At 28.8% G+C, this 26,853-nt stretch overlaps 5 protein-coding genes and 1 long non-coding RNA gene across 7 annotated transcripts; 3 read left to right on the forward strand and 3 right to left on the reverse strand.

Moving 5' to 3' along the window:
- Positions 1-261: 261 nt before the first annotated feature.
- LOC126832818 (uncharacterized) lies at positions 262-4,779 on the forward strand. The gene is made up of 3 exons (XR_007684809.1): positions 262-482; positions 1,397-1,466; positions 4,690-4,779. It is a non-coding gene; the product is annotated as an uncharacterized LOC126832818 (long non-coding RNA).
- On the reverse strand, positions 266-6,804 carry LOC126832817 (pickpocket protein 28-like). Of its 2 annotated transcripts, none has more exons than XM_050563793.1 (11): positions 6,701-6,804; positions 3,155-3,342; positions 2,827-3,051; positions 2,654-2,762; positions 2,304-2,464; positions 2,010-2,211; positions 1,650-1,920; positions 1,364-1,423; positions 1,139-1,271; positions 862-944; positions 266-772 (listed from the first exon to the last, which is right to left on the reverse strand). In XM_050563793.1, exons 1-11 carry the CDS (start codon positions 6,761-6,763, stop codon positions 627-629), a joined length of 1,641 nt encoding a protein of 546 aa, XP_050419750.1. In that variant the 5' UTR covers positions 6,764-6,804; the 3' UTR covers positions 266-626. The 2 variants fall into 2 exon arrangements, with proteins under 2 accessions (XP_050419750.1, XP_050419751.1); XM_050563794.1 differs by lacking the exon at positions 6,701-6,804 and adding an exon at positions 3,417-3,483.
- A 226-nt stretch (positions 6,805-7,030) lies between these two features.
- On the reverse strand, positions 7,031-11,239 carry LOC126832960 (integrin-linked protein kinase). The gene is made up of 10 exons (XM_050564034.1): positions 11,183-11,239; positions 10,765-10,975; positions 10,531-10,696; positions 10,055-10,247; positions 9,804-9,884; positions 9,393-9,588; positions 9,071-9,314; positions 8,899-8,998; positions 8,245-8,375; positions 7,031-8,157 (listed from the first exon to the last, which is right to left on the reverse strand). Exons 2-10 carry the CDS (start codon positions 10,851-10,853, stop codon positions 8,011-8,013), a joined length of 1,347 nt encoding a protein of 448 aa, XP_050419991.1. The 5' UTR covers positions 10,854-10,975; positions 11,183-11,239; the 3' UTR covers positions 7,031-8,010.
- A 2,596-nt stretch (positions 11,240-13,835) lies between these two features.
- On the forward strand, positions 13,836-18,282 carry LOC126832962 (transmembrane protein 19). The gene is made up of 8 exons (XM_050564036.1): positions 13,836-14,111; positions 15,323-15,514; positions 15,715-15,819; positions 15,886-16,023; positions 16,093-16,242; positions 16,324-16,428; positions 16,690-16,905; positions 17,915-18,282. The coding sequence occupies exons 2-8, from the start codon at positions 15,358-15,360 to the stop codon at positions 18,070-18,072; spliced, it is 1,029 nt and encodes a 342-aa protein (XP_050419993.1). The 5' UTR covers positions 13,836-14,111; positions 15,323-15,357; the 3' UTR covers positions 18,073-18,282.
- A 435-nt stretch (positions 18,283-18,717) lies between these two features.
- On the reverse strand, positions 18,718-22,729 carry LOC126832959 (E3 ubiquitin-protein ligase RFWD3-like). The gene is made up of 10 exons (XM_050564032.1): positions 22,514-22,729; positions 22,109-22,250; positions 21,631-21,728; positions 21,193-21,343; positions 20,986-21,122; positions 20,773-20,913; positions 20,098-20,334; positions 19,780-20,008; positions 19,246-19,683; positions 18,718-19,174 (listed from the first exon to the last, which is right to left on the reverse strand). Exons 2-10 carry the CDS (start codon positions 22,239-22,241, stop codon positions 18,918-18,920), a joined length of 1,821 nt encoding a protein of 606 aa, XP_050419989.1. The 5' UTR covers positions 22,242-22,250; positions 22,514-22,729; the 3' UTR covers positions 18,718-18,917.
- Positions 22,730-23,075: 346 nt separating this feature from the next.
- LOC126832961 (proliferation-associated protein 2G4) lies at positions 23,076-26,576 on the forward strand. Its single transcript, XM_050564035.1, has 8 exons — positions 23,076-23,420; positions 24,498-24,626; positions 24,707-24,812; positions 25,073-25,235; positions 25,390-25,688; positions 25,770-25,918; positions 25,994-26,121; positions 26,188-26,576. The coding sequence occupies exons 1-8, from the start codon at positions 23,330-23,332 to the stop codon at positions 26,335-26,337; spliced, it is 1,215 nt and encodes a 404-aa protein (XP_050419992.1). The 5' UTR covers positions 23,076-23,329; the 3' UTR covers positions 26,338-26,576.
- The last annotated feature ends 277 nt before the right edge of the window (positions 26,577-26,853 follow it).

Here is a 26,853-nt window from a genome sequence, read left to right on the forward strand (position 1 = left end):
TTAAACCAACGCGTTTTAAAGATGGGTTTATGTACATCGTACTACCGGATAAACTTAGTTAATATTTATCTAGTTCACATTAACGGTACACAATTAAAAACGTTGTTATTTGTTTTTGTTCAAATGTATTCCATTTATTGTACAGAAAGTTAGATTATAATTATTATTGCCGTATATAAGTATAGTATAGCATTATTATCAATAAAGCTAAAAACAGTGCAATAAATATTTATATATTTAATACAAAACAGTAAAATTTTACACAGTAAAATACAATAAATTAAAATCATACATAACTTAGTTAAATAGTTTAAGTGCAAGTATAATATTATAAAGTAATCAAAATAAAAAGCTATACGTGCATTATCCTACTGTATCAGTCAGTAGATTGACGGGTCCATACCACAGTTTTTGGCAACGAAATACAGAGTGAAAACGCAAGAAATGGGGAGGAACTATAAAGAAAACAACAAAGAGAAGAGGTGAATTATTATAGTAATATAAAAGAAAATGTAAATTCTAGTTCGTTTTGATTTAAATTTTGAAAATCATGATTAGATTTAATGAACATCGATGTAAAATACAACTAAAAAACAATACTATTTGTATTCTCTCTTATACAATGGTTATAATGAAATAATATCAATTTTTTTCATTTTTTTCTTTGCATTCCAATAGTTTACAAACGGTCTGAGCGTTATAAAATACACGAGTTCAAATAAAATCAAAATGCTGAAGCCCATGTAAAATCCCATTAATCCGCCGACTGCACCTGAAAAATAATCATATCTTTAATACAATTACAATTTACATACAATTATATCGGTTATTTAACAAGTAATGTCATCGCTTTATACATACCGACAAATTGAGAAAGTGTGTAGATAGTTATTCTCTGATATCCCAAATAGTTGCTACTTTGATAAAAAACTCTTATTTCTGCTCTGTGTGTTTTTTAAGCAAATTAATAATAAGTTATATTACACAATATAATAATTATTTTCAATTAATATTTATTAATTGCTGGGCCATTTAAATTATAGGTTGTCTCTGATCATTTTTTTTTAAATTCTATAACACTAGTTTCTGAACAACTATACCGTTTAATGGAAATATGTTTTTAAAAAATCATACATACCCGTTGAAGATTTTATTATCTTTGCGATTTGGAAAATCGGACGGATCAAAAAAATTAATTGCGTTCGACTTTAGCAAATCAAAAGACAGTACGTTGCAATCTGGTAAACACTCGCAAGGTTCAACTTTATCCTCTTTAGTTATTATGAAACAAATATTTTTATAAATTTATTTTTTAATAAAAAGTAAAATATTTTACTTAATACATCTATTTTTTTATACTTACGCAACACAGATAACCAACATTCTGATTTTGCAGGACCACACACTGGAGTATTCTTTGTTCCTGCAAATATCCAAGTTTAAATAAATATGCACAAATGCTGATTGTAAGTATAACATCGAGAGTACTCGTAGTTTTATTCTAGAGGTGTTACATTTTATTACTGCCAACCCCTAACCAAAAAAAATAATTTTTACAAATACGTGGCAGTATTAATAAGTGTATTATACTAACCAATTAATCAGGTAATCATTGAAAAACATTATTAACAATATTAAAGATGTCTTACTAAACAAATAGTACGGTACGCATCCACAGCGCTTTACAATACTTTCACTGCGACATTCCAAAATGCAATTTTTCTGTGTGTAAAACTTAAAGTATTTTAACCGCTTTTCGTTTTGATAGTAACATTGTCTATCTTTTGGCTTCCACACGGCTAACTCCGCGGTAATCGAGCTCACCACTGGTTTTAGGCCAACGTTTTCTATAATACCGGGTGGAACCACGACCGTCTGGTGGGAGTCGACTGGCCACTCTGCTGGACTGTGAATCAATATCTACAAGAGTCAAAATTGAAAAAATATTGTCCTAAATTTTTACACGATATTATAAACGGCAGAATGTAATTTTGCTACTAGCTACTGACGTAGTACACGTTCAAATTGTTCGAGCACTGTTTATTGGGGTTTTCATTGAAAAGTAGCCTGGAACGGAAATTAAAAGATTCGTGTTCCTCGTTTGTTCTCATGGGCAGTTTAACTTCCAAGGCGTCTTTGGAAAATCCAGTTTCGGGAAACCAATTGCTGGTGTAGTTTTTCCACTGCAGCGCGTTGTCTAACGACCATTCGCTAAACGAATAATAATACATTTCACTTTATTGTCGGAATTTTTATTAGAAGTATAATATTAAACAGATCTAATAATAAAATAATATATTCACTCCACTCCGCGTAGCATCTCTCCGATAGGCATCATGTTAAACGTCAAACAGAGACCGTGCATAGTGAACGTTTCTTGAAACCACATTTTACACGCGTTGTCTTCCTGATGGCCTAACCAATCAACACCTAAAACTAATTCCTCGCACGAAAACGACAAATTCTGAAATCATGTGGTATGCATAATCGTTATAACAAGTAAATAGAAATCTAATATTTATGTAGATATGTAAAATTGAATTAAGCGAAAAGGCGCTCAAGATGTTTTCTATAAAACCGACGCCTTATCTAACCAGTAACTATTCGCGGTAATTACTGATAATTTGTTTTCAAAATTATGCTAAAAACCCACTTTCACTAGCTGTGTAACAAAAGGCCCGTCTAGAAATTCTTCGTACAATTGGTGATTGTTCGAATCCATTTGGAGATCACACATACTGTGTACTGCGTTCCACGTGATTCTGTAAAAGTTAGCCCGCGACATGTTCAAATCGGATTTTATACTGTTCGAGGCAATGCCATTACCGTTCGTCCACCGTGGAATAGTTGACGTATGAAAAATTATAAACCGAACTGCGTATTCTGTCTGAACTACATATAGTAACAGCCGGAAAGGGTATCGTCCAAGTGGACGAAGCTTCGTTCTCTAAAGTAATTATCGCAGAATTTCGAAGAAAATGCATAACCGACAAATAGACTGTCCACCCGGATAGCGCATAAACGCTGATCAGACAAATCGCCCAAACGTACCTGAAACCAACAACGTCCAGCTGTCGTCACGTCTAACAACTGTAAGATTGTTTCGCATAATCGCATAAGTAGACACATCTGATCTTGCGACGATTTCACTTACTTTCCAAAATTACTAAAATAGTCGTCCACGAAATAATGGAATCCGGGTAAACTCGTCATCGAAAAATACGCTTTGAAATCGAATACACTAGTTTTATGCTTATGGTATTTCGACCTAACTGCTTCAGCCGTGTGATCACGTTCTGTTGGCCCATGATATCCCTCGTCCCTGTACGGCGGATATGATCTCTAATAACACAAATGTTTGGCCATTTTTTTATTACTGAATAAACTACAAACGCTGTATAATAATCGACACACACAACTTGTGAAAAACACGCTTTTCGGCCATTCTATACCACAAACGCTGCAAGCAGATTTTTTTTTATTCTACATTGTTCAGGCTTTATTAATAGTGCCATTGGCTTACACCATAATGCCGGGTTGCACAAACGTTCATTAAGGGTTTCATAAATCAATAAACATTTAGTGGTTCCTTCTTAGACATAATTTTTTGTGGGCCGTGATTAGTCCATTTAATTGTAATGAATCGTTAAATATATAATATTTTTGTGCAGCCCGACGCCACATAATGTTAATGAAACGGCTAAAAACTTGTTTGAAAATATAATGTTTCAAACTTTTTTTTTTTTTAACGCAAATAATACAATTGATATTTTTTTAATAATTCTTCATATCTTATAAACTTTAAGACTTATGTGTACAATATATTATAACGGTTAAAATTCAAGTGCTTAATAGTCTGGGTCGAATTGAGCATTGAGCAATACATAGGCACTTGGACACTATACGTGACTAGATTTTCATTCGTATTTAGATTTCCCAACGTTTTTGCCATTAAATTATATTTTCTTTTTATAAAAAAAATATCTTACATACTGAGCTGCACATAACTATAATTTATTTTACATGCTAGATAGATAGATGTATCTATGATAAATATAACATATACAACGTAGTAAGTAAAATATTAGTCAGCCTTTAATTTCGAACATTTTTTTGTACTAAAGGGAATTCGCACCAATGCATGTGTTGATACAACTTATCGAAAGTGTAGTTTGTGACCCTCGTGGGTATTTTGCTTCTCTTCCTTTGGTATAAGAAAACACCGATCGTTAATCATTTCGATTCTTACTATACGCTTTCATTTTTATATCGACAGATTGTGGTATTTCACCGTGTTCAAAATTCTACCACGCTATCGATGAGTAGTCAGCAAGAAAACTACATACCTATTATTTCACATGATCGCCTTACATAAAATACTCAAAATCAACTGTGCTTATTCTATAATTTAAATTTAGAATTATTTATTAAAAACCGCGCATTATAAATAATACAAAATTAACCTGTTTATTTGAATTTTGATCTATTTTATATTTGTCATTATGAAACTAATAGTAATGGACATGGTTATTTTTTATTATCAAATTTTGTAGTAAGTATATACTTAGACATTTTCATGAGAAGGGTAGCATAAAGATTTTTTACCAAAAACATTATATGTAAATGTGACATATATTTTGTAAATACCTGCCGTATAAAATACGGGTTACCTTTTTTTTTTTATTACAGGTAGAAAGGGACTAATTGTACAGTTTTTTCGCAATTTGTCAAACTGTCATTCGTTTAACTAAAGACCCTTATCAAGTAAAATTACCTGTGACAGAATTGAGAGGGTCTACATTTCCCTTCACTCTTCTGCTGCAATGTAGAATACTGTATCCGGTCCATTACTAATAAAATTAACTATTCTGCTAGCGCCATTAAAATGCCATATTATATACTCATTATTTATTGTAATGCGTTTAAATTTTGTCGGGAAAATATTTTTAAATGTATTTAATAATTATTACAGTCGAGGTGTGACAGTTTTCAAAAACCGCATAATTTTAAATACCTACACACTTATCGTGTCTACAAATGCAAAGCGTTTTCAAAAAATAAACCAACGCAATCACCGTATAAAACGGGTCATTTGGGTATAATTGTATTTTTTCGCCGAAAACATTAATCAAATTCATATTATATACCTACTATATTAGTAGTAGAGATTGTGCATTAGTCTCTAAATGATGGATGGCCTCGCGACGTTCTATAAATTTGATAAATGATAGCCATCACGACACCTGATGTTAATACAAATGCCAAATGTAAAATAAGCCTTATACGCCAATTTTTTTATATTTATACTATATAATTAATTCGTCATCAACCAAAATAATTAAAAAATGTAGTTTTTAAATTATTATTATCATTTATATAATAGTGGTTATATCGTTTTATTTATTTACTACCTCCATTGAACCATTTTTTTAAAAAAATGTTTTATATGAAATATTTACAATCTGTATTAATATGTACAATAAGTAAAATGGCTATTTTTATTTTTATTTTTACAAAGCTGGACGGCTTGAGTGAAGGGGGCATCCAGTGACACTACTTCAGGGTATTGACACATTTATAATATTTTAGTTAAAATAGCATAAATTAATTTATTATATCATCTGACTTGTTTGTGGATAAAAAGAATTTGGAAATAGCGTTGGTTTAGAACTTGTTTCCCATTTAGTTATTTACCGTATAAAACAGTTGTGTTGGCAAAATAAAAAAAGCAATTTCGCATCAATCGAACCGTCCACTCGTGATACAACCCGAAAGGCAAATAAAATGATATATTTTTGACGGTTGTATAATTATATTTTCTCGTCAGTTAATCCCCACGGACGAAACAGTTGCAAAGTCAATTATGAATAAACCAACGACCGTCCTCGAGAGTCATAAAGGGATATATTTTGATCATTTCGATTCCTTTTGCTGTCCGATACTCGAATGCGTCATTATATTAAAAGATTGGCTACAGGAAAGTATGTTAAATAAACACAATTTATATATTTTTTTTTTGAAAATTTGTATTGAACATAATATTTGGAATTAATAAAAATCATGAATTATAACCGACTGAACTCCATATAGTGATTTAGAATAATTGGGAAATACCTAAATGTAATCTTATAGCTACGTTGAAATGATTTTATTTAAGTATCGCTATGATAAAAATTATTAACACAGTCGGATAGTTGAGCTTATTATATTGTGTAATATTAGAAGGTAAAATAAAAGTTTTTTTTAAAAAATGGGAATTGGGGCATTATACTTTACTTAACATCGGAATATCAGATGAAAATGAGTGTAAAAAATATATATTTTATACTTGTATAGGTTATAGTGGTACCTATATTATACAACAAACAAAAATTATTTTTAAGATTTAGATTTCTGTTTGTCAGAACTTTTATTCGGAGAATTTGTGGGTTTTGACGAGTTGAGCGATTTAGTTACAAAAAGTTGAAGTTGGAGTTTAAGCTAATACGTAGTATGTTTTATATAATAAAATAGTAATATACAATATCGTATAGGTAAGTCTCGCAAGGTACTTAAATGGAAAGCACTTTTATTATTACTTTTCGTTGCAATCGTTCGAGCTCTCAGAAATGGTTTTTCATATTATTATCGTTGAGAATAAATTATACTCAATGGATACTATCTACATTTTAATTAATTTTTATAAATGTTTATAACTTACCGACTTAAAATAACCCATCAATAGATTTTCAATTTCCATATTGTCTATTTTGTTTGAGTCCATTATTTAAATATTGAGTGTTGACTGTGATAGAAGGTAGTATTTTCACACGAGAACAAAATATTTCAACCAGTCGACCCATTCAACGTGTGTACTAATTTATTTACACCAGACAACAGCAGCTATATGGTTGATTAACAGCTATATAGGTTATACTGTCCTGACAAATATTCATTAAATATTAATAATTCAATTTACGTTCTATATAAAGTATCTGTTTACAGCAAGCATTACACTACAGAGAAATAGGAAAAAATATCCTGTTTGTGGTTTTAAATAAGTACATTTGGTTTTTTATTAGTACATAATCGTTTATTGAATTCACAATAATTATAGGTTTGATAATTATCTGTAAAAACGCAATACAGTATAATAATAAGGCACGCAAACCCTTTCAAATACAAAATTCTCATTGTTCACAATGGGAGTAGTGGGTAAAAATAATTGACAAAAATCGTAAACGCCCACTAGAAACAACAAAAACATTGTGTATTGTTATTCGTTAAAAAAATATAAACTATTGATTATATTTTCATTCAATTGTCTACACTGAGCTATATACAAATGTTATTGGTTTTATTTATTAACAATTAATAACAAAACTAACAGTTAGTTTAAATAAAAAAATTACATTTAAGTTAACAAAATATGTATGCTCGATTTGCGTATTAGAATAGTATTAACAAAAACTGTCATTTTCAACAATTAAAAAATTTAATCTGTGAACAACTAAATAATTATACTTGTGTTTACACACAAAAAAAATAATTAACATTCCTTTGATAAATCATCACTTCAAATTTTGATCATAGTTTTGTTTTATAAACTATTATGTGCTCTTGTGTAGCTTAAAAAAAATGCAATTATGGTGTAGTTTAACATAGCAGGTTTCTTAATACAATAGTTAATAGTAAAAGTAATAAATTAAGTCTTATTAGTCAGCATAATAAAGTAAGCGAACACTGGAATACAAGTGGTCATTAGTATATAAATACTGTTAAAATTATACATTAAAAAAAAATGTATGTTTAAATTAAGTATCAACTTTAAACAAAATGTTTAATTTCAATTTTTTAATAACAATAAAAAAAGAATAGTATTAATACAATTATTGTTATTATTACTTTGGACCACTTGCTATAATTAAAACCTAAATTTAAAAGTAATCAAGTTAGTGAGATTTTATCTCCTTTTTTCTAACAAAATGATTTCTCTTTGACAAATAATATTTTTCAAAATCTTAATTTTGTTTATCTCTTCATTTTGTCCAAAATTGGCAGCACCATATCAAAAGTAGGTCTTTTTCCAGGATCCTCGTTCATACATATCTTTATCAACTTTGTCAAATGAGGTGAAATATCTGACGGAATTGACACTCTCAAGCCCTCCAATGCCACCTATGAATGTATCACCATTATATAATAATATTTTTTAATTATATCTACCTACTATTCAATAATAATAAATAAAAGGTAATCTCTTACTTTCATTCCAATTTCCATTGGCGACAGGTGAGAAAATGGAACCTCTCTAGTAGCTAATTCCCATAAAAGTATGGCAAAACTCCACATATCGCAAGCTTCAAAGTTTGTGTCGGTACGTTTCTTTTGTAATGCTAATATCATAAATTAATATTGTTTCAAATAAAAGTAATAATATTTCAAAGAAATACAAAACTGAATTATGCTAATCAATTTTGCAATATTAGATACGCAAGATAAAGCAGTATTTATACATTTATTTATTAACTTAATATTTATGATTAAAAAATACAATTTTAAAATATTGTTTAATGTTTTTTCAGTGGTATCAATATTTTGGTACAATATTATTATGGTCACTAATTCAGCCTTTTTTGATACAGATATAAAATTGAAAATAGAAATATTACTATCAAATAATTTATTATAATGTATAATAAATAGAAAGTCTAAATTTAAAATAAGTAATAATATTTACTGATGAATTACAAGATATATTATATAACTTTAATTTTATCAATAAGCAATATTGATCATTATATATTTTTTTTGTTATTGCGGCTAAATGTTAGAGACATTTTTACGATATATATTTTTAAAAAAATATCATTAAAACCCACCAGTATTTAATATTAAATTAATGACAAGCTGTTATACCTTCTGGCGACATCCATCCTGGATAGTATATTCTTGCTTTTTCTTGGAATGAAAACTTTGCATCTGCCATATTAATTTTTGCTGTAAGATCTTCATCAATCTAATAAAAAATATTTCACTCTCATAGCAACTTATGTTTTAAATATCATACAATTAAGATATAAGAATTAACCATTATATGATAGCTGTTCAAAAAAAATTGAGGTATAATTCTCTCGAGGCTATGTAAAAATGCCATGGCTCTAGCCACATCTACTGCTAGCCTGAGAGCCAGTGCAGTGTCCACAGTAACTCTAGCGCCTTCATGTAATAATGTATAGAGCGATCCCCAAGGCATATATTGGCTAATAACCACTAAGTTCGGTGGAGAGTTACAACAGCCAATTACGGGCAGCACATTTGGATGAGAAAATATTCTAAAAACAATAATAAAATATAGATAAATGTACATTATATTTATTAGTATAATTATATTTATTATCCTTTTCACTTACCTTAACTTCGGAAACTCTTCATTAAAGTCTCTTGATATACGAGGAGTACATTGTCGCACAGCTAACACTTTAGCAACAATATCATTCTTTTGCCAATGGCCTCGCCATGTTTCCCCACTGGGTGAAGTGGCCATTTTTGTATGTAAATAGAGGTCACTCAAATTAATTCCTTTATGACGTGATAAAGTAGCATCTCCTAAGAAATAATGATTTTAAAATTAGTATATTATATAATTATTTAAAATCAAAATGTATTCATTACTAAAATAATTAAGATATACTTGGCAATGATTTATTATTAATTAATAAGGAGATATTCAGCGCTATATAAATTGCATTATACAAATTTCAGTCACTGAGGTTCACACATCAATAAATGCTATGTGGTATTAAAACTATGTAAATACTTACGACTTCTAGTCTTCAAGCCCAACCAACTCTGATCTTTAAAATTTATTTTAGTAAGATCTTGTCCAGATTGCAATGCCAAGTCTAAAACCATGACATATTATAAATAAAAACTATAACATTAATTTTAATACAATAAGATAAAAATAAACACTATCTCCATCACTGGACGCCCAGATTCATCATCATGAGATGGTAGGTTCCGGACGGCTTTATGCGATAGAGCCCCCTTACAATTTAAATACCTAACCAACCTTTCAAATGTTTAACAATTGGGCCTTTTGCCTTATCAAGCGGAGTATCTCCATCTTTATTTGCCGAAGCTGCTAATGCACCATTTTCGATAAGTTCTTCAGCAATTGCTTCATAACCCCAAAAGCAGGCATAATGCAAAGGAGTGTTTCCGTGTTCATTAGTAAAATTGATATCGGCACGATTTTTTAACAACTAAAATATGTTTTAATTTTAATGTTAAAATAGGCTTATCATTCAATACCTTTAGTGTAGAGCCACACTAGTGTTTTTTCGGTGACCGATAAAATCCGCACTGCAAAACAGCAACATGTGGCGGTTTGGTGTCAGCCGATTTCGGCAGATACGCGAATCGGTCTAGTCGGCAATAACGCGGTTTGTATCTTAATAATATATGTTGCGGTTGTTTATTGATCAGTGCGGATTTTATCGATCGCTGAAAAAACGCTAGTGTGGCTGTGCACTTAAAAATACATACCAGGTGTACAATTTCATGGTGTCCATGAGCTGCAGCCAAATGCAGAGGTGTGTCATCACCACGGTTCGTTGAATTTATTCGTACACCTCTTTGTATAAGCATTTCAACAATTTTTAAATGACCCTCTTTAGCTGCCCAATGAAGTGGACTAAACCCGTGGTCATCCCTTTAAAATATTTTTTTTTTAATTATGGTGCCTACTTAAAATGTTTCACAAATTAAATTATTATTTACCCTTGATTCATGTCGTGTTCTGTGTCATCGAGCCAGACCCGAACTTGCATTGTAATGCCTTCACGGCACCATTGAAATATGTCTTCCATCACGCTAATATAGTAATTACTTAAAACAGAAAAAAAGTTGGCCTAGTTTAAGAAGGATTCAAAGTATCCTACGCATCTGGCCATTAGCAGTTTTTTCTCCAAACACTCCAAATTTGGATATACTAAAATAAACAGAGTTATCACAGAAACTGCTAAACAGCTGTTTGAAAATAGATAGTAGTGTTATTTATTTCAGTAATAGTAGCATAATAATTATTCCATAAGTAATAAATTAAAACATAATAAAAACAACGTAATGGCGTAAACAAAAAAAAATCGTAATCTGTAACAGTTTATCTATAATAGTTTTTATAACAGCTATGTATTACCAACTATGTTAGTTCTTGTCTTGTTCTTGGTACAGCATATTTCAAAGTTCTGAGTACTATCATTCTAGACTATTGTTCCACGCATACAAACATAAACGTCGAATGTGCTACATCTTATCAATAAGACATCAAACATACCTATAGGCTGTAACCACAGATATATAAAACAACGTTGTTTTATATATCTGTGGCTGTGACCATAGATAATAAAAGATTGGATGGGTCATGCCTATATATAGCAAAATAAGGGGTCGCGCGCCGGAATAGGTAAGAGAGAAAGACAGTTATTTTTTAATAGAAGTACCTATGTCTCTTCTCACAAGGGGTGATAAATCGTGGAACTAGTTAATTTCTAGTTCAAAGTAATAGAATTAAACAAAGTTTTTAATAATAGTAAAAGTAATAAATAAGTTGAAAATGTATTTGCATACATTAAGGAAATAGATGTAGCGAATGTATAACAACTAGTTATAAAGTAATCTAAACATAAAATGATTAATAGGTATGTTAAGATTAATGTATATTTATTATTTAGATCGGATTAGGAATAAGTAGGAATTAAAAAAGTTAAAAGTGGAAGAAAAGAGGTTTTAATAGCCTATATATAAAATTACCTGAATAGTATAGGTACACTTAATAATTATTAAATGTAAATGCGTGATAAAGTGTGTAAACTCAAATGGATAATATTTATCTACTATTAAAAATGCTCCGTTATCAAGTTAGATGTACTAATAAAGTTTTTTCTAAATAGATGGACATTGCCATATGAACTCAAAATATAGTTGATGGCATTTACGTATAATTTATAAAATATTAATAAAAATATATTAGGTAAAAATCGTGTTTGTTATCATTATTTCTACTATAACTTTGGAGCTTCAAAAAGCTTTAATGACGAAAAAAAGGTCCAACAATATTCTCAACAAATCATTTACAATATTTTTCGTCAACAAAAAACTCGCTAACAAAAAATTGCGCTATTAACTGCAAACTTTAAAAAAGCTCTAGTGGTGAAAATAATGAGGTGTGACAAAATTTCGTTCTTCTCCAACTATGTCCGTCCAACAAACTAGTAACTACCGACAAATTTTTTGGATAAGTTTAATTAATGTCTGCTAAGGTTGTGCTGATAACTTTATGAAGGTTCTCACTTTTTTATAGTTTTAGATAAGAACTTTTGTTCTTATCTACCTATCTTTTGTTCTCAACCATTTATCTATAGCCGTGGGTAGGTATAGCTGTATGATGTTGTGACCCCTTGTTATTATTATATTATTCTCAGGCGATAAGCTTAATGGCTCATCCATTATTTTATCGTCAATACCTATAGGCTATAACATTGATTAAATACAATTAAATACAGTTTTTTTATTTAAAAAAATAAAATAAAAAATAAAACATATCTTGGTATAATTTGATTTTTTGCATATTTTGGGAGTAAAAAATGAAAATGTTCCTTACGAATAAAATAAAAAATGAAATTATTAATTTTTTTTTCAGATTTAAAAAAAAAATGTCATTACTAAAAAAAAATTTCCTGTTCTCGTTATTAGACTAAAATATTTGATTTAAGTCTCTGATTTTATGATCAAATTTTCAGAATTTAAATCTGGTCAAAATGGATTTTTCGTGAAAAAAAAATCAAAAACTTTATTTTTGGGTTAAATATTAGTGATAACAATTTTTAAAAAAAAATAAGTGTCTTCTTATAGACCAATAGAAATGTATAAAAAAAAAATTTCGAAAAATGTTGAGGAGGTCGGGCCGATAACCGCGTGGTTGGACTCAGAATGCCCCATATATATTAGATTAGAATAGAAATACTTATTTTAAATTTGAATAATATAAGTACCAATATATAATTTAGAATTAAAAGGTAAAGGTCTTTTTTTTTTTGCACACAGGCCTATCTTTGGGATGAACCGTGTAGTGAACCCAGGGTTTAAAACATATATTGCCTCGTGTAGTATGAGGGTAAAAAATATATACTTGAAATAATTAAACACTTAATAGATTTATTTATAACACTGAAACTACATATGATAGATTTGGTCTCATAATAAAATAGCTTAATTAACAAAGGTTAGAGCCGTTAGACACATACATATGATAACTTAATTAGACTCGAACAAACTGAACAACAGCATATTATACTATTATATAAATTAGGTAAAATAATACAATCTACGCAATTCCCTTGTTAAAAAAATAAGTATGTCAACAGAACAAGAAAAATTTAAGTACTAAATGTTAGTAAGATTTGGTAAACATGTTGCATAATTAATATTATTAATAACAAAATAACCCACACGCGCTATGATCATTACGAACGCCATTGGTAGTAGAAAAAGTACATGATAAATACTATCTACAATATACATTAATCATTATACATATTATCGTTTAGGGCTTTCCGATCATAAGTAATAGACATATAAAGAACAGTGTCATTGAAACTTTGTTATTTCTTTCAACCATAATCGTGATCCAATTCCCAAATTGCTCGCTGACTTACCTATGGTTTATACACTAATATATGTAAATATGAATATTAATAAATGAGTAATATAAGTTTATGATTAATGATTTTTCAAAAACCTTATTATGATAATAATAAAATACAATATCTAACGCCTATGGAATGAGTTTTTCCCCAATTCGTTTAAATCGATTATGTCCATTGTCCGTACCACTGAACAGCTCACATCTTTATTCAGTTAAATGGTCTGCACTGATAACTGTCATGTTTTGTAATCAGAATGATTACAAAAATGATAATGACGGCCTCATTAAATTTATACTTGGTGGAGTTTAATACTTTTGATCACAATTCAAAATGCAAGTTCAAACGGTTGAAGTTAAGGAGATAACAAACATCGAAAAGTATTATTCTCCAATTCATTAAGTATCTTACAATAGTACAAAGGTAAATGTATTGAATTTTTATTACTATATTACGATTTTAATTTTAGAATATTTATTTTAATATAGGTTCAATACATATTTTTGGTTTAGGGATATTGTCTAATTTTTAATTGTGGTGAAGTGTGAGACACGGGTCAGACCCTACTATATACTATAAGCTGGGTAAACATTCAGAAAAGTATTTTTTAATATTTTTATTTTGAAATTTATATTGAAAAAATTAATAGTACATGAATCAATCAGTTTCCAAAGTAGTATATAAGTTTCATGACTGAAAACTTAATATAACCTATGTAATTTTAAAATAAAAGTCATTTGGTTATTGTTGCAAAAGTGAGTGTATTTATTATTCTACGAAAAAGTAATTGACCTCATTTTAACAATACAGATAAAGGACAGAGTATTATTTATTTATCTTCATATATCTCGATTTTTTTGGATCAGGATTAGTCTAAAAGCCTCGTTTGGTCTCCTTGGGAATGAAGAAAAAGATTGTAGTTTCTCTCTCCAGACAATTGCCTGCCCAGAGAGAGACTGCTCATTATCGAGTTAAAATTAAAAAATTAATTTCTGGATAAATATTAAATTATGACATTTTTATTTTATGATAGCCTTATAATTATAGCCATAGGCTAATTTTTAAATATTTTTTAATAAAAAATAATGTTTTACACAGAACTATGTAATTTATAATTAAATTACATAATTCAAATTAAAGAATTTATCATTTTTCTGTTAAATATTTTTGGTTCTATAAACTAATTTTTTTTTTTTAACATAAAATGATACAAGAAATCCATAATCATAATTATTACTGAAATATATTTTAATGACTTGCATATCAGCAGTTTATATTTATATATATATATATATGTAGTGGGGATTGTCCACCATATGCATATTGCTACACCGGCACAACAATTCATTTGTGTAATTTGGGGTTCATAATAAACGTCTGCGAATCATATTTACTTATGTATATCTAACTGTGTTTTACTTTCATACTAAAGTAGAACAACAACTATATAATGATGGGTTTTTTGGGAGATAACAACCATAAGTTCTGTAGTTAAATAATTTACATTATTTGGTAATAGGTATATATAAAACTGTATATTTTATCATTTTATTTGATACGTTGTATACTATATTTATATCAGTTTATTTGCATCGCATAACTTATTTAATACATATTTTCAATAACTTTTATAGGTAGTACATTAAAGCAAATTTACTCCATTGCTAATATGAGCAAGACTAATTCTAATTGCAATGACATAACAGTTTCAAAGCCAACAATATCTGTTGCTTTGACAATGATATCTATACCTTTGTCAATGATGTTGTGGATTACCAACTTGTTGTTCAAAAAATTCTATGGTGATAATTTAAATGAAACTGATGGCAAGTATAGTAGTATATTAGTGTTTATTTACTAATTAATAATATACAAAATAATTTTGATTTGTTTAATAATGTACTTTATGCGCTCATAAAGAAAATATTTCTTAACACACATACGATGAATTTTGGAAAATTCTCCAATTTGATAAATGTGTTTTAACTTATCGAGATAATGAAAACTAATAGGGTTGAAATTACAGAAATTCTTCCACCTTTTCGATGGTTCATGTCTACTTTCATTCCATTAATGATGGCTGTTTTTGGTTATTTAAAAAAAAGTGTAAACCTGAGTGGGGCGTTATTGGGTAAGATTCAACTTTAATTTGATGAAACGTCTTTAACCTATTAAAATAATTGTGTTTCATGCATAGGTATTTTTGTTGGTTTTATATTGACTTTGAGCAGCTATACTTTCCTAGTATGTTTGCTGACATTTTTTGTCACATCATCGAGGGCAACTAAATTTCGTAGCAAAGTTAAAAAACAATTAGAACCAGATTTTAAAGAAGGTATTATTACAGCTAATCAATTATTTTTTATTATTTAATCGAATACTTTTTTAATTATCTTACTTGTAGGTGGCCAAAGAAATTGGGTCCAAGTATTGTGCAATGGAGGTATGGCCACACAGTTGGCACTTTTATACATTCTCGATGTTGGGTGTGGCGAGCTACCCATTGATTTTGACCTCAAGTACAGGCCTTCATGGCTGTCCATTGGTATACTAGGTAATTTTATAAGAATAAGAAGTTTATGTAATGATCAGACAATAATTTGATATTTGAATCCATTTTTTTTTTGTTATTTAGGTGCTTTTGCTAGTTGCAACGGAGACACATGGGCATCAGAACTAGCAACTGTATTAGACAAAGGTTTACCTATCTTGATCACTACTGGTAAACCAGTACCCAAAGGTATGGTTATTATTGATTTTCAAAAGTGCAACAATATTAATTTTTAACATAAATAAGTAAATTCAATTACAAAATCAAAATGTATTAATTAATTACCTTTGGTCTAATAGAGTTAATCTCAATTTTTGACCAAAATAAGTTTGACTTCTTACTAAAGTATACATTCTTATCTAAAAAAAAAATCATAATTTTATTTATTTAAAAATGTATGGGGTTTTTTTTTATCAATATTTTTTGTGAAAATTGTTTCTTCAATACTAGGTACTAATGGAGCTGTTACACCTATTGGACTCTTCCTCAGTCTATTAGGTGGCCTTGCAGTAGGAATTGCCAACTACTTGATGCTCATTTACATCGTTGATGCAGATTTATTAGCCCGAAGTCCTCCACAATGGCCTCTTATGGTAGTTGGTGCTTTTGCTGGGCTAATTGGAAGCATTGTTGATTCTATTCTTGGCGCTACACTACAATACAGTGGTAATTTTCATTGCAATTGTCACTTTGAACTAATTATTTTTTAAACCAAACTGCGTATAACTAAAAAAACAAGAAGTCAAAATAATGCAATAGCCTTTAATTTGCTCAGAATTCCTTGTTATTATGCAATATTTATCTCTATTAAAAAAAAACAAGTCAGGGTCGGCTTGTAGACTTTCTTGAATTTCATTTTTGGAGAATTATTTAAAACAGTTATAAAAAATATGTTTATATGGTTTAACTTTTTATTTATAATATACAACTCAAAAGCTCTGTATGAATAAACTATACCAAATAAAGATCTGAAACTTTCACTGCACTTCTTCATGCTAAGGTGATTCTAATAAGACCCTAAAAACAAAATTATAAAAAATGTATTTTTAATTTTTTAATTTATATTTTGTGCCTTCTCGACAAGCTCTTTCTAATGAGCTTAGAATCTATTTTCCATCTATTATAGATTATAGTTAAAGAGAAAGTTTAAAATTAAGCATCATAAGATCACAACACGCTAACTTTTTCAAATTTAAATCATTAAACCACATGGGTATGAAATCTGATTTACCTGTTTATTTTCTTATATTAAAGCTATGACAAATATCTATCTTCTTATTTTATAATGTGTAGAATTTAATTTTTTTTCCTATTCACAACAAGCTCTTAAAGTTACAGTCTCGGTTTTTATTCATTCCATTACCACACTTGCTTGATTTTTTTTTAAATCAAGAAAGTAAAACAAGAGTTTTATTAAATGTAGAAATATTAACATTAAAAAAAAAACATGGAATTTTTAATCTGTAGCTATTTTATAATAAACACATACTTGTAAATTACATTTTTTTTTTTAAATTCAAAATGAACTAAGCTTTTAGAATATCATTCTATGAAACATTTTAATCAACAATAGTTGTAGTTATAACAAACAATGTAAATTTTGGCGAGATAATGTTTTCAGTCTCTGAAAACATAATTATCAAATAATTGAAGAATAATACAATTTTATTTTCAGGAGTCAACAGTAAAACTGGAGTAATTGTCGAACAACCTGGTAAAGATGTCATACACATATCGGGAAGAAGGATATTAGATAATCACAGTGTCAACTTAATTTCAAGTGTGATCATGGGAATATTGACTCCGAAAATTGCATATTTAGTTTGGCCTTAAATTGAACCGTTTGGTCTCTAGTAACTTTTATTTAATGTGACTAAAGATTTAAACACTCCACTTAAACGGTTAAGTCAAGGAAACCCAGTTGGATTTTTTAAACCTTTTTTTTTTAATTTTCTTTTCTTTTTGGAGTAAAAGATAGACTGACATAGATGTTTTGTAGTAATTATTATACAGCTATTTATAATATATACATTTAAATATATATATATTTATATAAATATATATATATGTGTGTGTGTTTATTTTTTATTCGTATATATTTAAAATTATTTATATTTTTTTTTAAATTTAAAAGTTTATTTTACTTATATTTATATTATGATATAAATTTTACATTTTTTTAATTGTTCTACTAAACACGGTGAACAAATACATATCAAATTTTTATTAAAATGTTGAAGGAACTGCACAATAAAATCTACAAAAAAGAAAAACAAATTGTTGTATGTTAATATGTTAGAATAAGATAAGAAGCACGCTCAACAACACCATGTATTTTTTTTTTGCATGTGCATTAATTTTAAGTTTTTTGCACTTGTTTGATATATATATATATATATTATTGCTAAGAGCTAAGGAAAAGGTAACTTAAGGAAAATTAATATATTATACAGATTAACAAAATTAAAAAATTGTATTTCGGTCAGACTTCAGTAATACGGAATCTGTCAATGTTATAAACCAAACTAAATGTACATTTTTTTTTTTGTTTAATTTGTACTTTTAATAATTGGCAGCAATAACTTATATTACGTATATTATATAAAAAAAATTTTAAAACAAAAACTAAAAATATAGGAAACATTTTTATTATAATTAATACAAATAAATGAGTTATTTTAAACTGAGAAAATGCTCAGCGATTTTTCTGATAATGCAGCTATGGTTCGCCTCCCATTATTAACCACACCATCTAAATGGCACAAATCTAAAAATGTGTCACGGACGTGGAAATTGTGAATACTTCTACATGAATTCACACTGAATAATTTCACTTGATTTGCTTTTTCATCGTAAGCACACACTAATGTATCTTCATTGGATCCACCTGATGGTACTAAACACGATCGGGAAATTTGCGTAGCTTTATCACCACCTGAAAATAAAAAATTGTAATATTTTAAAATGCATGGAACTTTTATGTTTTACTTTCAAAAATTAACTCACCATAAAACGTGACAACTGGTTGTATTACGGTAGGTTCATTGTAATTTGCTATCCTTGAAACAATATGCCTCATGGCCGTATTAGCACCACACGGTTTAGCGGACGTCAAAATAAGATTTGAGCTTTCATCAAATGATGTACTACTCCAAAAGCCTTTTAATGGTAACAGCGTTTCTTTGTACGCAATAGCGTCTGTTTCTTGTTCAAATGCAGATAATATATCCATTCTAGTTCTGAGGAATCCACCGGAAATAAATGATCGACTGCAGGACGGTGGCAACGGAATAATTGAAACACAAGCGGGTGCTCTTTTAATGTCAGATTCTACCAATTTCATAAACCTACGATCGACATAAAATAAAGAACCCATCTGACTGCCAGCCACTAACATATTAGTATTATCACCGGCCCAACTGCACGACCACAAGGGTTCTGGTGCTAAAAAAAAAAAAACAAAAATTTAAATAAACTGATTTATAATAAATAAAATATAGGAAATAAATTTCTTTTTTCTGTATGCTATAAAATATTCACTTTCAACGGATGCTACAACTGCATTTGAATTAAAATCAGTCAATTTTATAAATTTGTCCAAACTAGCAGACGCTAACAAATTACTATCTACTGGATGAAATTTCATATCACGGATTGGTTTTTTATGCACATAAACAGTTCCTTTAGCCAGTTCAAGTATAGATGCGTTTATTTTTCTGATTCCATGAGTACCATTAAACAAGGGATTATCGCACTGTGCTGTGACTGCCTGTAACATAATAATTAATGAGGGATTATACAAATAAAAACTGAATACATTTTCTAAAAAATAATAAATTATAACTATTTTGTACTTACCAACAACATGTTTGTTTTGTTGAAGGCCATAACTCTGCAGCCACCAACCTCTTTACAAATAACAATTTTTTTCAGACATTGTCGAATAGAAGTTTGCTCGCTAATAAATGGTCCTTGGCCAGACTGTACTGCTTTTTCAACAGAATCTTTAAGCATTTTTAATTCATTATTCAAGCTTTCAGATCTTATTTTCCATTTTTCAACTTCCATTGTTAATACGTTTTTTTCTCGTGTTTCCTACAATAGTCAACACAAACAATTAAAACATATAATTGTTTTATTTTACAGACTGTGTAAGTTGAAATTTAACACAATGACACCATTATGTTGCAATCTAGTACTATATATTGCATTAAAAAATAATATTACATAGTTTTAAAGAAAAATTGTTCCAACTGGTTAACAAGTTCGAAAAAATACTTTCGGTGGTATGTGCGTACAAGTGAATGGATGAGAGGTAAAAATGCAGCGAAATAGTGAGTAAAAAAATAATATTTGACACTGTTCATGCAACACACTAGTATATCAGTAGTAACATATCAAAAGAATATCTTATATAAGTTTGGAAGTAATTAGAATATTTTTCAAAAAATTTTAAATGTTAAGCAGTTTTAAAGCATTTTACCTAGTTAACAAAGTAATAAAATTAAATATTATTTATGGAAATAGTGTTACTTTTTCAAGCTTAGCTTGTAGAGCAGTTAATTCAGCTGTATCCACTGCCACTAGTTTTTTTGTGTATAACACTCGTATGTCTTTTAGAGAAGCTTTCGTATTACACGTTGGACACCTCCTTGATTCACTATTACATCCAGTCTAATACAAAGAAATTGTAAACAGTTTTAAAACGACATAAAAAGTATACATATTAAAAAAAGATTTTTTAACCTTTATCCATCTTTGTAAACAGTTTTCTCCAAAAATATGGCCACATTTCAAACACGCTGGTTTATGTCCACCAGTATTAGTTAATCCTTCCAAACAAATTGGACAAGAAAAAGCATCGTCATCGGTAATACTTTCATCTAAAAATAATACAATTGAAAAACTACCCTATCTAATAATTTAAGTGTTTTAAGTATACAAAAACATTACCGTTGTTTGGAACTACAGTACTTATATCGTCAGTCGTTGATCTCTCTTGATTTGCTGAGGTGTTGTTGGATATTGTTGGTTCGGCATCATGTGGTTCATTCTGTTGAACTAACATAGGTGATGCAGAAGCATTTGATGATGTATGAGAATCCTAAAATAATCACAAAATTATATGCATAGAGAAATTATAATGTTACTTCATAACTATTTTAAAAGTTAGGAAAATTACCTTCATTAGTAATTAAACTATGCTTTTAATTACATTGCATATTTAAAACTAAATTACTCTAATCACTTTTAAAAAAAAATTTTAAGACAATATTGTTAAGATCGGAGTTCAATTTTTTTCTTCAAAAATATCACTAGAGCTAATTATTATAATATAATTGAGTATATATTGTTGATTTAGATTTGAACCACATAAAAAATATTGCTTACCGTTGAATTGGAATTGTCATCTACTACATCTACAGGTAATATTTGATCACTTGAATCTCTGGTTGTACTGTCATTGGTATCTGCTGAATATTCACTTTCTTGAATGAAAAATATTGTCCAATATTACAAAACAGATATATGTTTATGAAGTATAATAAAATAAAATAAATATAAATATATATAAAGCTACACACCTAAGCACACATAAAAAGTGTAAGAGCAATAACAAAAATATTTATTTCAAATAAGATACTTATTAAAATACAAATAATAAAGATTATATATTTTTTCTAATTTTTTTTTTTAACGTGTTATTATTTTATTTTTTCTAATTACTCAATTATCTTTCAAAACTTTAAACAGCCTTTAATAAGTTGACAATAATATTTAAAACATACATTACCTGCCGATAACTAGTTTTAAAATACGTCTATACTAAATATATATACTTAATTATGCAAACTTTAATATCACATACCATCTCCAGAGTTCTCATCTAGAAATAATTCGTCTTCATTAATTAATTCTGAATCAACTTCCATATCATCATAATCTGAATAGTCATCATCATTATCATCATCATTATAATCGTTATAATCAATAAAATCCATTTCAACTATCTAAAAATTAATTTTAAACATACATAAATACTATAAAATTAAAAATATCAATATGAAATAACAGTAAGATTTTTACAAAACAGCTTTTACAAGAAAATAACAATCAGGTACATTAACATTTTATTTTAAGTGAAAATTCACAAAATTGCAATAAAAAAACAATTATCGAATGATAATTGTTATATTATTATTTTAATTATACATAAGTAAATTAAAACATGTAAGAGCATTTTGTTAAATCGAGATGGAGCTTATCAACTCACCAAAACGAGTTTGAGTTTAAATTCCCGTTTAACATATTATTAGGTATACTTTATAAAACAAGTCAATCAAAAAAAGTTGTAAACATTTTTGTAATCGTTTAGCAATACATCTAAATAAATAAGCTTTTAGATCCGCAAATAAAAAACAACTTTTTTTTAATATCGTGAAAAACTAAAAGAGTCATTTTAGAAAATACACAATTTCGAATGAATAGCGCCTCGCAATACCTTTTTTATCAGTCTGGACGAGGAATATCACAAAACGACAACACGGGTTGTGAGGCATGCGAACTGATAAAAAATAAATCCAAGGTATAAACCATTAGGATAACTTCAAGTTTTCTTGGTATGAACCATTCTGTTGTAAATAATACCTTTGAGATAATAATATTATTATGCAGTTGTTTAGGTAAGAGGCAACCAGCGTTTTACCACTTTTTCAAGATATGGTAATTCTGTTCCGGCCGATATTAAGTCCATCAGCTACATTCTACGATCTACGCCTTATCTGCAGCAACAGCTACAGCTTTACTCAGTACTCGCTGCTGTAAATTTGGCCGCGGTTACTACCATTTCACCGTTTACCCGTTTAACAATTACCTTAAACGTCACCTGTTCACCAAACCGGTGAAAAGTTTGAATCCGGGAATTTTCGTATCGCGTGCGTTGATCGTCTGTCAACGTGTCGTTGTTTACCGCCGCAACTTCCTACACACATAATTACGATTACCCGTAGTTGTATATTTTTAAATATTTATTGTTGAAATAATTTTGTTGTTGTTGTGAGAACGTGTATTTTGGAGTTATTCGGGAACGATGGCCGACAAGGAAAAGGATGAGGTCGAAGCCACTATTGCTGACGAAGGAGTGGTTATGAAATACAAAGCGGCCGGAGAAATCGCCAACCGTAAGTGCTCGTGTTTCGTTAAAGAACCGCCTGCGATTTCTTTTCACCTCGTTCAACATAATCTTTACATGAGCCCACTTTAACCCGAACAACAGTTATTAGCAACAAATGTTTCTTATTGAGCGAAAAGCCTAACTCGACAAGTGTAAAAATTTCTTTACACATTTTTTAGGTTATCTAAGAGCATGTATGGTTTTCCGTTTTCTTTTGAATATCGTTATTATTTAACTTAACCTAGTATTCAATAAATTGTTTTAGAAATGACCACAAAACTAAATTAGGTATTTAGTTATTTTTCTTGTGATGGAACCTAGGTATTTTACATGCCCTGTAAAATCTATAAATGGGTCTTCTGATGTTTCCTATCCATTCAGATCTTGGCCATATCGTTATCATGGCATGTCTTGGCATGATGTCATCTTTTCCGTTTCAAGCATTAGTTACCTATAATACATCTATGTATCTAATTTTATTATTAAAGAAAAAGTTTTAAAATTAGTATTCCATGTTCCTCGTATTTGAATTGTATGTTTTTGGAGTATAGATTATACATATATCCATGACTAAATAACAGGCATGATTGCTAGATTACAAAATTTTCCTATCTGCGCATTGGCCTATTCATGGAATATTTTATAACTTGTAATCAGAAATTAACATGATAAAATACTTCTTTGCCCCAAGTCTGGGGCAATTTTCCTGCGCGGTATTATCTATCATTCATGCCTGTTTATTTATTTAGTCATGCATATATCTGTGTTCTTGAAATAAGAGAGACTTTGTCGACAATAATTGTACTACAGATAATCTAAGTGTACCTACACACCAGGCTAATGATCTCAGTAGTCAAAGCCTTACCTATAAGTAGAAAAATAATTATAATTTTATTGCCTTTTCAATAAATGCATAAAATAATAAAATAAAATGTATGTACTTGAGTAAATTGAGTTAAACATATTATGTATTAATAACACAAACACTATTTTTACTAAAATTATGACTTCCTAGAAACACAGTCATAATAATAGTAATTCATAATAAAAGAACACTTTTTAGAACTCCTTTTTTTATTTTTAGGAGTGCTTGTTGAAATCATTGAAAAATGTGTAGAAGGAGCATCTGTTCGTGATGTATGTATATGGGGTGACAATTTAATTTTAGAAGAGACTAGCAAAATATTCAAAAAAGAAAAAGAAATGAAAAAGGGTATGTATTTTTCTATTTCAATTATAAAAAAAAATGTTTTCCTAATAATTGTATTGTGTATTATTTTATCATTGTTTTAGGTATTGCTTTTCCCGTTTGCATCTCTGCTAACAGTTGTATTTGTCATTTTTCGCCCATTAAGAGTGAACCTGATCACATAATCGCAAAAGATGATGTTCTAAAAATGTAAATATATACCTTATATACCTAATTATTTTTAAACAACAATACTTGAATTAGAGAGAGAACACAGGAAGTCTGATCATCTCTATTACTATTCATTTTTAATTTAAATAATCATTAGCATGTCTCTAATTTTCCATCCCAAAATATTTACTACTAGTTATACCCACCTAGCTCTAGCTCCTACCCCCTGTGTCCCTCTTCCAATTCAAGTACAGTAACAATTATATAATTTTGACTTATTATCATTTTGTATCTTGCAGAGATTTAGGAGTACATTTAGATGGTTTTATTTCTATGCTTGCACATACCGTGGTTGTGGGAGCTAGTCCTGAGAATAAAATTACAGATAAAAGAGCTAACTGTTTCTTAGCTGCTCAATATGCATCTCAAGCTGCTTTAAGACTTATGAGGCCTGGAACTGATGTAAGTATTTAATTTAAATATTTCATCAATATTTTACATGGAAATACTAAAAATATAGTACAGCTTTAGCTTTGATGCAAAGTTGAATGGGTATTCTTGTTGTCAATGTTTTCTTATAATTATTGACCCATACTTTTATGTTATTTCTTTATAGACTTATCAGATAACTGAAATGGTAATGAAAGTTTGCAAAGAATTTGATTGTAAACCAGTGGAAGGTATGCTTAGCCACCAGTTACAACAATTTAAATTAGATGGTCCCAAAACAATAATACAAAATCCGAGTGAATCCCATCGCAAAGAACATGAAAAGGCAACTATTGAAGCTAACGAAGTATATGCTTTGGATGTATTAGTTAGTACTGGAACTGGAGCAGCTCGTGAAACAACTGCCAAGGTATCTGTATTTAAAAAGACAGATGAGGTTTATCCTCTGAAACTTAAAGCATCTAGGTAAAAATAATATTCTGTTCAACTACTTAATTAAATTGTTTATAGCTTGTAACTTAAGTTTGTATAATTTTGTATTAATAGGACATTCTATACTGAAGTTATACAAAACCACAGTATAATGCCATTTAACTTGAGAAATTTTGAAGACGAAAAAAAAGCTAAGATGGGTGTTATGGAATGTGTTAACCATAAATTAATAGAACCTTTCCAAGTGCTTTTTGAAAAAACTGGTACTACAAATATAATTATTACTACTGCTTAATAATTATATTTCATTTATTATACTATTATGACATTGATTTAAGGTGAAACTGTTGTCCAATATAAGTTTACTGTATTAGTAACAGCTACGGGACCAGCTAGAATAACTGGATTACCATTTGAGGAAGATATTTATGTACCCACATTAGCTATTAAAGACCCAGAAGTTTTGGTATTTATCTCGAATAAAATATTTGTATTTTATTTTATTACTATTATGTTTTATTATTGTTAAAAGGCAATTCTTAAAACATCAGTCAATCAAAGGGGAGTATTGCAACCTGTGAAAAAGAAGAAGAAGAAAACTCAAAAAAACTCCACTAGTGAAATGGATGTTGATCAGCCAATTAAGGAAGTTGAAAAAATGGAAGTGGATGCATCTGCTTAAAATTTTATATTTTGTTGATTCAATGTAATGTACACACATGTTTTAAACGTCCAACTACACACTAACAAAAAATCATTAACATACAACTTACCTTCAGGTTATATAAGAAAATTAACTAATTAGTAAACTTTCGACATATGATCATGGAATTTATAACTTCAATGAAGACAAATCATTTAGAATATAGAAAATATAATATATGACCAAGTTTTTATATATTATAGTAATTTCAATATTGATGTTTTGTTTATTGAATTAACTTGAAAACCCTTTTAACTTAGACCACATCTCTTTAATAATTACTGATTAATGTTTTGGTATTATTATTTTGATAAGCATTATTTTTTTATCAAACATTTCATTTTTTACATAATCATTCTTATTATTACTAATATAATTTCATTTTCTTATAATAACTTGCAAAAACTGTATTCATTTTTAATATTTTTCGATGATATCAAGTACAAATATATACATAAATATACATGCAATAGTTATTACTTTTAGAAATTAAAG

Source organism: Adelges cooleyi, unplaced genomic scaffold, assembly GCF_023614345.1.
Source record: "Adelges cooleyi isolate 19-005CV unplaced genomic scaffold, UGA_ACOO_1.1 ACOO_flye_CR_arks_rails_tigmint_CR_PRNA_167, whole genome shotgun sequence".
In the NCBI taxonomy this organism is placed as follows: domain Eukaryota; kingdom Metazoa; phylum Arthropoda; class Insecta; order Hemiptera; family Adelgidae; genus Adelges; species Adelges cooleyi.